The sequence below is a fragment of the Cannabis sativa genome, chromosome 9, assembly GCF_029168945.1.
Source record: "Cannabis sativa cultivar Pink pepper isolate KNU-18-1 chromosome 9, ASM2916894v1, whole genome shotgun sequence".
Classification (NCBI taxonomy): domain Eukaryota; kingdom Viridiplantae; phylum Streptophyta; class Magnoliopsida; order Rosales; family Cannabaceae; genus Cannabis; species Cannabis sativa.
The window spans coordinates 20,000,660-20,013,698 of NC_083609.1; the positions used below are offsets into that span (position 1 = coordinate 20,000,660).

The 13,039-nt window shown below is 29.0% G+C and overlaps 1 protein-coding gene and 1 long non-coding RNA gene across 3 annotated transcripts; both read left to right on the forward strand.

Moving 5' to 3' along the window:
- Positions 1 to 365: 365 nt before the first annotated feature.
- On the forward strand, positions 366 to 1,007 carry LOC115723246 (uncharacterized). Its single transcript, XR_004012929.2, has 2 exons — positions 366 to 685; positions 861 to 1,007. It is a non-coding gene; the product is annotated as an uncharacterized LOC115723246 (long non-coding RNA).
- Positions 1,008 to 4,519: 3,512 nt separating this feature from the next.
- Positions 4,520 to 8,472, forward strand: LOC115722596 (probable protein phosphatase 2C 33). 2 transcript variants are annotated; one of them, XM_030651838.2, is made up of 6 exons: positions 4,520 to 4,734; positions 5,125 to 5,553; positions 6,123 to 6,491; positions 6,571 to 6,688; positions 6,876 to 7,099; positions 7,798 to 8,472. In XM_030651838.2, the coding sequence occupies exons 1-6, from the start codon at positions 4,705 to 4,707 to the stop codon at positions 8,050 to 8,052; spliced, it is 1,425 nt and encodes a 474-aa protein (XP_030507698.2). In that variant the 5' UTR covers positions 4,520 to 4,704; the 3' UTR covers positions 8,053 to 8,472. The 2 variants fall into 2 exon arrangements, with proteins under 2 accessions (XP_030507698.2, XP_030507699.2); XM_030651839.2 differs by lacking the exon at positions 4,520 to 4,734 and adding an exon at positions 4,778 to 4,917.
- The last annotated feature ends 4,567 nt before the right edge of the window (positions 8,473 to 13,039 follow it).

A 13,039-nucleotide genomic window follows, 5' to 3' on the forward strand; every position in this document is an offset into this window, starting at 1 on the left:
TGTGGTCGTGGGTATCAGTTGGGTTTGGTGAGAGTTAGTGAGATGGAGAGAGGACTGAGAGAAAGAAAGAATGTATGAGGAAGGTATTTTGAGATTTAATTAATTTTAGAGTATTAAATTCTAATACATTTTAATGTAGCATACTAAAAGACTATAAATCCATTCAAAAAAAAAAAAGACTATAAATAATTTTAAGCATGAATTATTAAATTTTCCTTCTATAATTACCTACCATGATCCTACATCACATGAAATTAGTAATTTTTGTAGGTAAAAAAGAAATATTTTTTGATAAAAAATTATAAAAAGAAAAAAAATAAGGGAAATTATCCACTATACGGTCTTTTATAACTTCTTCTCTATTTTTTACGTTTCTCTTATATGGTTTGCATTTTTATAAAATTTATTTTGCAAAAATACTAATTCATAAAATTTTATATTCCATTTTAGGTTTTCTACTTTCTCCTTTTCCATCTTTTCTTCTTCCACACACTAAAAGCTTCACCAGCCAAATCGAAATCTGCTCTCTTGAACCACTTTCTGCTATTGTTTTGGATGATGCTCTGCTTTGAAGACCTTTGCTTGGACCAAGTTCTTTGGACCACATCTGCTCTCGAACACCACAACCTCAAGGAGCTTTGGGCATCTTCAATGTTTACTGTTGTTCTTGAATTTTACATTTCAGGTTAGTTTATCACTTTTATCATTCACTGTGATTTCATTATTTGAGCCTCATCTCATAAACATTAACTGCTTGTATTTGAGTACCTAAAGTGTTTTTCAAGAATCATCTATTTACATGAAATTTGAATTTTACAGTATTTGGTGACTACTGTTTTAGTTTTGTGATTAATTTTTAGGGTTTTCTTTTTGAGAGAATGAGGACACTGAAGCAGTAGCTGAAAAGGTTAAAAATGGTCAAGCAAAGAAAACTGGCAATGTTACAATGATGAAAGTTGAGAATAATACTATCATTTTTAGCCTTCATTATACTCATGTATTGTATTTTTTTTTTTTTTGTATTAAAAGAAAGCTAGCAGTGCAATATACTATAAAATTACTTATTATCAATCATTTTTAATTTATACATGAGTATTTTAATATTATATTTATATATAGTCATCTATATTCCATGTGATTGTTATGTATATACTCAATAATTATACATATCTTATTTATATAAATAAATATACAAAATTAGGGGTGTTCATCCGATCCAATCCGCACTTTTTTGGTCAAACAACATTCAATCCGCACTAAGTGCGGATTTCATATTTTGGATCCAATCCGATCCGCATAATAGTTTAAATCCGATCCAATCCAATCCGCAATAGTGCGGATTGGATCGGTTATTTTTTTAATAATAAATTATTTAATATTTCATAGAAAAAAAATTAAAATAAGACTATTGTTTCTTAATCTCCAATAATAATCTATTTCCATCTCTATTTATATATAAATCAAACCCATATACATATATGTCAATGGGTGACTATTCAATGGTTACATTTTTATTGTAACCATATGGTTACATTTTTCTTTAACCTGTAATAGCAGGTTACTAATAGGTAGACTTTCCTTTTTTAAATTTAATTAATTATAATTAACTATTTTCTTAAAATAATTAATTAAATAGTAAACATTCATTTTTTAGAATTATTTAATTATAATTAATTATTTTCTTAAAATAATTAATTAAATATTTAACAAGACCTCTTTTAGCAATTAATATTTATATTTAAATCCTTACTTAAATTATTTTAATAATTATGCCATTTAATTATAATATTTACAATAAAATTTATTTTTTTTTTACAAAAATTAAACTTCTTTTGACACAAATTAAAATTATCTTCTTATAATAATTTTTCAAATAATTAATTATTTTTAAATGATATTTAATTATTTTGTTACAATTATATGAACTAAGTATGAGGCCTCAAGCTCATCAATCAATAACAAGTGCAGCTATTTTTTTTAAAAAAAAATCCTTCAACTTATTTCTTTTTTTACTTTTTAAATATTTAAATAAAAAAATTAAATAATTAATAATTTAAAATTAAGATTACAAGTATAATAAAATTTAAATTATGAAATTATATGTGTATAATTTTAAATTATAAAAAGTTTTGCTATAAAATTTTAAATAATTTAAGTATAAGAAAATAAATTGCTAAAAGATCCTTATATAGTAATAAATTGCAAAAAATTAATTAATAATTATAATTAATTTAATTTTAAAATATAATTAATCTTAATTAAAATTTTATAAGGAAATAAATGATTAGGTCACTTTCAGGTTACAAGTTATTTATTATTTATTTTTATTTAATTTCCAAATTAATCACAACCATTTAATAGTAATCCAATGGCTTAAAAAAATGTAACCATGATGGTTACAATAAAAATGTAACCATTGAAACCTCTTCCATATGTCAATATATAATTTACACTAAAATATATATGTATTTATTACTAAAATAAATAAGTTAGTATATATATATATTTAAATTTGTGTGTATGTGTCTATGTGAATAGAATAATTTTTCTAGTGTTTTTTATTATAAAACAAATAAAATACACTAACTCAATATATTACTAAAAAAGATTAATAAATTAGAAGTATGTGTTTTTTTTTAATATTACTAGAAAATTAATATATATTATATATTATAATTTTTTAAAAATATATATAATTAAGTGCGGATTGGATTGGATCGGTTACTTTTTGAGGTCAAACAACATCCAATCCGCACAAGTGCGGATTTTAGATTTTTCAATCCAATCCAATCCGCGCAAGTGCGGATATCCGCATTTTGCGGATTGGATTGGATTGGATTGGATCGTGCGGATTGGATTGGATCGGATACTTAGTGAACACCCCTATACAAAATTGTATTGTTATATATACTCAATAATTATACATATGTCTTATTTATGTAAGGTTGCTATCACAGTTTTTATATGAGATTGAATTGTTGTAAGGGTTACTATAACATGATTGTTGTAATGAGATTGAATTGCTGTAAAGGTTGCTATCATAGTTTTTATATGAGATTGAGTTGCTAACATGATTGATTTATGAGATGTTGCTGTATTGATTGCTAAAGTGATTTTTGTATAAAATTAGGTTGTTGTAAGGGTTGTTAACATAGTTATTGTATGAAATTGGGTTGCTAAGATGCTTGATTTATTAGATTGGGTTGCTGTAAGGGTTGTTACAATGGTTGATATATGAGATTAGATTGTTGTAGAATTGCTAACATGGTTGTTGTATAAGAATGAGTTGCTAACATAATTGATTTATTAAATTTGGTTGTTGTAAGTGTTGCTAAAATGATTGTTGTAGGGATTGCTCACATGATTATTGTATGAGATTATAGTTGCTAACATGATTATTGTATGAGATTGGGTTGTAAGTGTTGCTAATATGGTTATTGTATGAGGTTGAGTTTTTGTAATAATTGCTAACACAATTGTTGTATAATATTAGATTTGCTAATATGGTTGATGTATGAGCAGGCCCGGCCCTGGGCATAGGCGGGCTAGGCCTGTGCCTAGGGCCCACCCAGCCCAGGGGCCCAAACTTTTTTTTTCTTCTTTTAAAATTATGCATTTTTTTACCAATTTTGAAAAATACCACATTTTTTCTAACATAAGGGCCCAAATTTTTTTTTTTTTCCCTATGGCCCACTTTGTTTCAGGGCCGGCCCTGTGTATGAGATTAGATTATTATAAAGATGGCTGACATATTTATTATATAATTTAGCAACAATTTTATCTCATATAATATGTTTATTAGTAACTCAAAATCCTTGTAAGCCATTTCATGTGGCTATAATGCAATCGATTTAATATTCATTTAATTTTATTAGTTAGGAAATTAAATTTATAAGCCAATTGAAGCTTAACCTAACTTACTAAATTTTTTACATAAGTTTGAATGCTGAACTTATTAAAATAGTTGCAGAAAATGATTCATGGTTAACTAATTATTGTGCTGAGTTTTTTTTTAAATTTAATCCAAAATTGATTGATATGGTGATCTGAATTTTAAATAATCAGTTTTCAGCAAAACTTTGACTTCGAGTTGTTAGGTTAGAATAGTTCCTTAAAGAAGAAAGAAAAAAAATAAAGAAGTTATTTGATTATAATAAATTAGACCGTATTATTGCATATAAAATTTAAATTTATCTATTTTGAATTATTTTATTATTTACCGTAAAAATGAATATAAACTTTTACTTCATATAAAAAAAAAAAACTTCAAAAAATAACATGTAATTATTGTCTATAATAAACAACACTTCACAGCAACTTAATCTAAAAAACAATGTAGATGTGAGTATATTAACTAACGTGGCAGAGTATAATTGGTTAAAACAGTCCGAGATAAGCGTGTTAATTTATAATTATATTTCTCTCTCATCAAGATTAGTACAATAAAAATAATATAATAATAATAGTTATAATTGTATATTGCTAATGCTGCGTCACACTGTTCTTTCTTTTCTAATTTAGTAAATATTGAAGAGTTTTTGGATTTTGTGGAGAGAGAAAGAATGAAGTTAATCTTGAAAATAATTAAGAGGAATGAGTAAATAAATATAATTAAGCAAACATAAACAAATACTTTTTCGTTGAAGAAAAAACAAAAACAAAGAAATATATGTAACCCCAAGAAAAGAAAGAACGAAAGGAAAAATGGGAAGGAACCTACGACAGATCAAAAAGGTAAAAACCCAAAAGAGAAAGCCACAGGCAATTCATTGATCTTCGATTATATATATATATTTTTTTTCTCTACGGCGAATATATATAAATATGTTTACGTGTGTATATATATGAGTATTATTATGATAATCATTATCCTTTTTGATTGATAAGTTGGTGGTGGAGTATTGATTGTCTCATTTGGTATATATCTTCTTTTTTTTTTTTTCTACACTGTATATGTATATATCTGATTGATATATATACACGCATTTATTGATTTTTATTTTTATAAAAAAAAAATACAACAAAAATCGATCTAGTTGATTTGATTGGCGGACAAGAAAAGATTTTGCGTTTGGATTTTGGTGTGATTGAATAGTGGTTTGTGTTTGGCAACCGGGAAAACAGGTGAAGCGGGATTCTGTAAAAACGACGACGGCGACGACGGATCTGTTGGTGGAGAGTCGGAGTGGCTCTGACTGTCTGGTAGGCCTGGAGTGCTTGCTAGACATAGTCAGAGCCCTGGGTATGGGTTCGTGTCTTTCGGTGGAAGGAGCATCTGCCGGGGCCGGAGGTCTTCTTCCTTATGGTTCGGCCTCACCATCATCACCCGGAGGAAGGAGGAGGGATAGGAGAAAGATTCGAAGGACAATTTCTTCTAATTCGTCTTCTTCAGCCTCACCTTCTTCTCCCTATTCTACAATCGATTCACATATAGAGAAACGGCTTCACCGTGTTCCTGGTCGGATTTGCTTGAATGGCTGCTCTGATGTCACCTCGCTTTTCACAAAGCAAGGGCAAAAGGGGGTCAACCAGGATGCTATGATCGTTTGGGAGGTATTTTCCGCCGTTTCTTTCATTTTCTCTGATATAATTTTGAGGGTTTTGAAAAGTTTGAGAAGAGATTGATTTGTTAAAAAAGAAAAATTGGTCTTTTATGGTTACATAATAGTAAGGATTGAATTGGTTTTTATCTTGGAGTGAAGTACTTTTTTATTTGGATTGCCATTTGAATCAAGGGTTGCTGTTTAAAAGGATAATGAAAAGTAAATGGCTTAATCATTACACTTTGTAATTATAGTTAATGTTTTGCCTTCTGGGCTTTCGAATCAAGACAGACTTTTATGCTCTGGAATTTATGGTTTTCTACTGCTGTGTTTGCGTAATATATGACTTCAAAAAACACCATGATGGTTATTCATTGGTTCTCAATAAACCAATGATTTGCTTGGTTTTTTTTTTCAAGAAAAATGATTTGCTTAATTAATTGTAGCAATGATTAGGAAGTTTATGACTTGTGACTTATATTTTGATTATTTGTGTTATCTTCTTGGCTTGGGGCCTATTAAAAGATTGGAAGTAATTCCATCATTGGTTACTAAAATGACATTCTTTCTGTTCTCCAGAATTTTGGTTCAAGGGCAGATACCATTTTCTGTGGTGTTTTCGACGGCCATGGTCCTTATGGCCATTTGGTTGCCAAAAAGGTGAGGGATTCTCTGCCTTTAAAGCTGAGTTCCCGTTGGGATCTGATTACTGCTGGCTCCAAAAATGGGGTTTCAGGAGCTAGTAATTATGCTTTGGGTAGTAGTCCAGAGACTGGAGAATGTGCATCTTCACTTAAACTTGTGCACGGTCATGAACAGACTGAGCTCATTTCAACATTGAAAGACTCATTTCTGAAAGCTTTTAAGTTTATGGATAAGGAACTCAAAGTGCATCCTCATATTGATTGCTATTCCAGTGGGACAACAGCTGTAACCCTGGTGAAGCAGGTAGATAGATTTCACTAATCGATCATTACCTGTCTTTGCATTGAAGGATGCCCTCTTAACTATTAGACTTTATTTGCAGGGTCAGGATATTGTTATTGGGAATATTGGGGACTCAAGAGCTGTTTTGGGTACGAGAGATGAAGATGATTTTTTGGTGGCAGTGCAATTGACTGTCGACCTTAAACCAAGTCTTCCAAGTATCTTATTTCTCTTCTCTCTCCTTCTTAACTTTTAGCTGACTAGAGAAACAAAATTTTATTCAAGAACTTCTGTTCCTATGTTGCCTTATTGCTTATCTCTAGATATTCTAGCATGTCATGCAGTTTGTATAATTTTGTAAATTTTCAGGACAGTGTTAATTCTTGTAAGTTTGTGTCTGTATAGGGGAGGCAGAGAGGATTAAGCGTTTCAGAGGACGGATATTTGCACTAAAAAATGAGCCTGATGTTGATCGCGTTTGGCTACCCAACAGTAATTCCCCTGGTCTTGCTATGGCCCGGGCTTTTGGAGATTTTTGTTTAAAAGATTTTGGCTTAATATCAGTCCCTGATATTTCTTACCATCGTCTCAGTGAGAAGGATGAGTTTGTAATTTTGGCAACTGATGGGGTAAGAAATTTTGTTATTGAAGTGGATGTGGATCTATGCATATTTCAGTTGAATTATCTTATAGGAGCATATTCCAGTTAAATTATTTTCTGGGACTTTGATTAGCTATTCACCAGTGGTTTATGCTTTTGGGGAATTCTCTGCTTCATTAAAGATCAATAAACATGTGTAGAGAGCACCCAAAGGCTACATATAATAGCTATAGGAGAAGCTATTATCTTTTCTGGGGATGGACTTAATATTGGGGCACTTGATATTATCTACAACTGAATGATTAGAAGTATAGAGGACTGCTGGTATTGGTGTCATTTGTCTCTCAAAGGCATTAAGTCCTCCATGCATACATAATTCCTGATCTCTCATTTTGAGTTGATAATTCCTGATCTCTCATTTTGAGTCGATCTACCTATCTTTTCGTTTGTGATTTATGCAACTATATGCATCTTGCATTTATGCATGTAAAATGAACAAAGCAGCTATAGCCTTTGTTCTCGAACTGGTATATGCTTATTAGTTATTATGGCGTTAATGTATACATGCATGCACTTGTTTTATCATTTCACTCTTCTGACCCTGATAACATATGTTTGTTAGGTAAATATATATTCTTTTCTAGCAATTTTCTTTCACTACTAATAAGATTGACAAATCTGTGTTCAACTTGTACATAAAGTATGTGTGAATTTTCCTTCCCACAGATCTGGGACGTTCTCTCAAATGAAGAAGTTGTCAATATAGTTGCATCATCCCCTCAGTCTACTGCAGCTAAAGTCGTAGTGGAAACTGCAGTGCGAACCTGGAGGTATAAATTCCCGTTCTCAAAAGTAGATGATTGTGCTGTGGTTTGTCTCTTCCTCAATTCCGATTCAAACAAAACGTCAGTTATTTACACTGCCAACAACAATATAGTGCCTGGTAACGATAATGGTTGTTCTCTAATGAGATTAGATTGAGAATCCACTGCTGGAAAGCCCCCTGAGGTTTGAGTTCAAAATTGGAATCAGGGATTTAGTGAAAGAAGCAGCAGTATGAGATGAGTACAGTAGGCTTGTTTGATGCATGGGATACTCTTTTTATTTTTCATTGTTGTCTATATATCACATCATCCATTCTTTTATACACTTGGCTTTGCATATTTTCTACAAAGCTTCGGGGCTAAGGTTGAACTTTCATGGGACTACGTTCGGTTATTTTCTAGATAGACGTGGACCCTCGACCTAGTCCACCTATTTTTCTTTTTAAATGTATAAAATATATAAATATATTTATTATATATATATATATATATATATATATATTGTGTGGATTTGGAGTTTTCTCCTGTAAATGTTGGATCTTTGAATTTTAATTTTTTACAGTTAAGATAGGAAGGATACAGTTGTGTTTGTGTATTGGTCAATTGGACATGGCTCCTAGTCTTGGTCTAAGTCTGGTAGAGTAGGTTCCTTCTTGTAGTTGGATACTTGGATATAATTGTAGGATGTAAAAGATGCATATATGGAGTTTTTAAACTGGATCTCACATTACATATGAATTTTTGGCATTTATATATAATTGTGATTTTGGGATTGGAATAACATCTTCTATTCCGCTTTTGGAATACCTCCCTGACTTTATTTTTGGATTGAGGGACAAGTACTAGCAATCAATCTCTGTTACATTAAAAAACAATTCTTTTGAGAAAAACAATAATAAATTATTTTAATTTGTTCGAAATAAGGGGAAAAAATTATTACAATCATATGATATATATAGCTTTTAATTTATAATACTTTTAATGTAAATAATAACTTAGAAAATTTACATCCGTTGAATTAATATGATGGTAGAAACGAGTTAAGAATCTTTTATTTCAGACTAGAAAACAAATCGCGCTTTGCATACGGTTGTATTTTGTTTAGTGATAATTAAGTCATATATATCGTTTAAATAAATTAAATTAGAATTAAGAAATATATATATGACAAATGATAAATCTATAGAAAACTAATTATATGATTTTAAAACGGTTGTTATCATTATATTTTTATTGTACTCGTTATTACATTCAAATCTGATATCATTACCGTATCTTACTTGTAATTGTAAATATTATTTCTAATAGATTTGTTTAGTACATAAAATAAATTAAATAATGAGTTTAACTACTCACTTTTATACATAACTTAAGTTGTAATTTTTTTAACGTAATTTTTTTTCTTTATAAATGAAATATATCAAATAAAATTCATTAATTAATAATGAAAAAATAGATAGAATTTTATCTAATGAACTTTTTATTTTTTTATAATCATTTAACCAAAGAGATATTTTTATTTCAAGAATGTAGAAGTTCAATCTTTTCGAGTGTCATTTATCATTTTTTTTAGGGAATATACTCATTTAGTATCCTGTATTTGCTCGAAAAATATATTTAGTACTTGTGTTTTCAATAATACTTATTTAGTACTTTGTATTTTGAAAATGTACATATTTGGTACCTTAATGTATTTGCTCGAAAAACATATTTAGTACTTGTGTTTTCAATAATACTTATTTAGTACTTTGTATTTTGAAAATGTACATATTTGGTACCCTAAAATAAGATTTAATCAATACAATTTAATCAATTTGATCAAACAGTTCTTAGTTATATGTAATTAAAAAATTAAATTTGAATTCAAAATTTATAAAACTGAAGACAATTTGATTGCATTAATAAAATTATATCAAATAATTTTAAGTTTAGGGTATTAAATATGTATGATTTTTAAATAGAGGGTACGAATAAGCATTATTAAAATACATATTTATAATTTGCTAAAAGAAATAGTATATAATCAATTACTTATAAGTAAAAGTAGATATTTATTTAAATTTTCATTAAAAAATAATTGGTACACAATGGATATTTTAGTTTTATTTTATTTTAAAAAAAAATCATTAAAAACGTGGATGTTTGAGTTTTATAAAAATAATAAATTTAGTAATAGGTTTGGTTTGTGATATTTGAAAGTATATTATTATTTTTATTTATTTTATCAATTACAAAAAGTTTATTTGGCTAACTCATGGTATATTTGTAATATTGCTACCTTATATTATGTATTAGTTTTATTTATTTTTTCTGTTATACTCCAATAAGGTAACAATATTACAAATATACTATGAGTTAACCAAATAAACTTTTATACAATCTCTCCCCAAAAAATAACAAAAATACCTCTTTCTCTATAAATGCAGGGGCAACATCATCGCAGAAGAGAAAGGAAGCCAACCCGCAATAGAAGGACTTCGACAATGATGAACCAAAGTCGGCGGACGAAGAAACTTAGTAGGGGTGTTTATAAAATAGTCGATCCAATTCAATCCGCACAATTCAATCCAATCAAATGCGCAAAGTGCGGATATCCGCACATGTACAGATTAGATTGGATTGGATTGAAAAATTCAAAATCCGCACTTATGCGGATTGGATGTTGATTGACATGTAAACGTAACCAATTCAATCCAATCTACATATATTTATAAAAAAAATTAAAAAATATATGTAAAAATAATATTTTAATTTAAAGAAAATAGTAATTTAAAAGTCTAATACATATAATACAATTATATTTCAAAACTTAATAGATTAAATGTATATTCTATTCTTATATATAATTTTTTTTTTCTACATATAATTTAAAATAAAATTAAATATTTTTTTATACATACAATTTTTTTTTCCTTTGAATTTGTTATTTGCTATTTTATTTATTTTAATGTATTGTTGAAGACATAAAATAATTATAATTTATTTTATTTTGTTGCTAGTTATGTGGATAAAAAATATATTATTTTTTTTCAGAAATATTAAATAATTTAATATTAAAAAGTAACCAATCTAAAATAAATGATCTAATCCGCACTTTTGCGGATTGGATGGGATTGGATTTGAGCTATTGTGCGGATTGAATTGGATCCAGAAAATGAAATCCGCACTTAGTGCGGATCGGATGTACTATGAGTAAAATAGTGCAGATTGGATTGGATGAACACCCCTACAAGAAACACTATTAACTCCGGCAAATCAACTTGAGAAGAATAAAAGTATCAAATCAAAAATCAAACTGATTGATGAATGATACTGTAGAAAAAACTAGTTTGAAACATAAACTCAACCCTGAAAAATAATTTAAATTCCATAAAACTAATTCTCCTAAATTCAAAATACAAATTCATAAGATGTAGACCTCCAAAAAATAGATATCGAGTTCCCGATCAATCTAAATCAGGTATAATCCAAACAAATATGTATCACTATAATAACTAATATTCTAATTGTTGCATTAACGTTGTTCTCATGAATTTTAATCTTGAAATTATTCAATTCCAATCACGACAATAAACTAAATTTACATATATCTTGTGTCATGGATCTGGCCACGTATTTTTGATATGTCCCAAGGTGAAAGTAAAAAAATCCATGAGGTGAATTGTGTTTCTGTGATGTTGCATTACAATTGGCTGTCAGTTTTATTAACGCTCCGAAAATTGATGTATTAGTAATTACACACTGATCAGACTACACTGTTTTTAGTCTCATTTGTAGGTATTTCATATAGACAACACAACACAAGGATCTCATAAAAAAATAATTCTAATATGGTAAGTTTATTAATATTTTAACATTAGTTGAGTTCACGGTGATTTATAGTGTTCTTACAATTGTTTCTTCACATAATATTTTTAAACTACAAATCATTGTTTATTAGTGCAATAATACTTTGTTAAATTTTTTCTTAACGATGTCCAAACACATTGTACATACATACTACATAGTTGCGACTACGTTGCTTATTTGTTGCCTAATAGTTGTGTTACTACAATCTTATTATGTAAAAAATCAGGGATAGGAATCGGTAATACATAACTCATATAAAGAAAACTCTATTGTGGTAAATTTATTTATATTACCAAGTGGAGGTTATGTTGGGTTTTATGCCCTAAATAAAACTCATTTCAATATAATCAGATTTACTTATTAGTATAGATCAGAAATAACATTTAATGTTGCATGGTTCACATGATTTATTTCATGATTATATGTACATAATGTATAAATTCATCTGAAACCCTTTTCACATACTTGATCCTGTTTATTGTGCCGTCAACACATTGGAAAGTAAACATGACTATGTGAATAAAGTTTCCTAGATTTATCAGACACAGGGTTTTACTGATATGATAATCTACAACAAGAGTTTACTTGAATTTCGAGAAATACTATGTTCTTTCCAGAACATTGGTTAAAGTAAAGCTCAGGTTGGATGCATGGAGTATGCATCGGAAGGGACCGATATTGAACTTTGACTTAGATTTATTAAACTTACCGTAATATCTATTCAAGTCAATATCGCCTAGTTGATCCTAGATCAAATGTTCTTAATCCTGTTATGGTTAGGCTCAATCTTGAAAGGCTATTCGTGTTCTTTGATTTGTTAGTTAAGCCTACTTTTAGGTCAGGGTGATACGTACATTTTGGGAACACGGTAGTGCAATTGAGTGGGAGCGCTAGCATAAACATGGAATCTATAGCTTCTATCTGGCGAATAGTAAGCAAAGGATGATCTCCTTCGAGCTTGACCAAACGAACATAAATGGTGGAGTACTCATTTCACATAAGCTGAAATATCATTTATACAGGGTCAAAAGTTTTAAGGATAAAATACATTGTAGGGTGTAACGGTAATTTAATCCCTTTACAGTGTAGATCATTCATATAAAGGATCATTGATCACATTAGGATTATAACAAGGGATAACTAATGATGTGTCTATATGGTGGAACATATAGAGCATTCTATATACTGAGAGTGCAATTCTAAGTTCTATGCGTGGATTCAACGAAGAATTAATAAGTTGTGAATTTTAGTGCTAAATTCTTGATCTACTTATTGGAAGCTCAGTTATATAGACC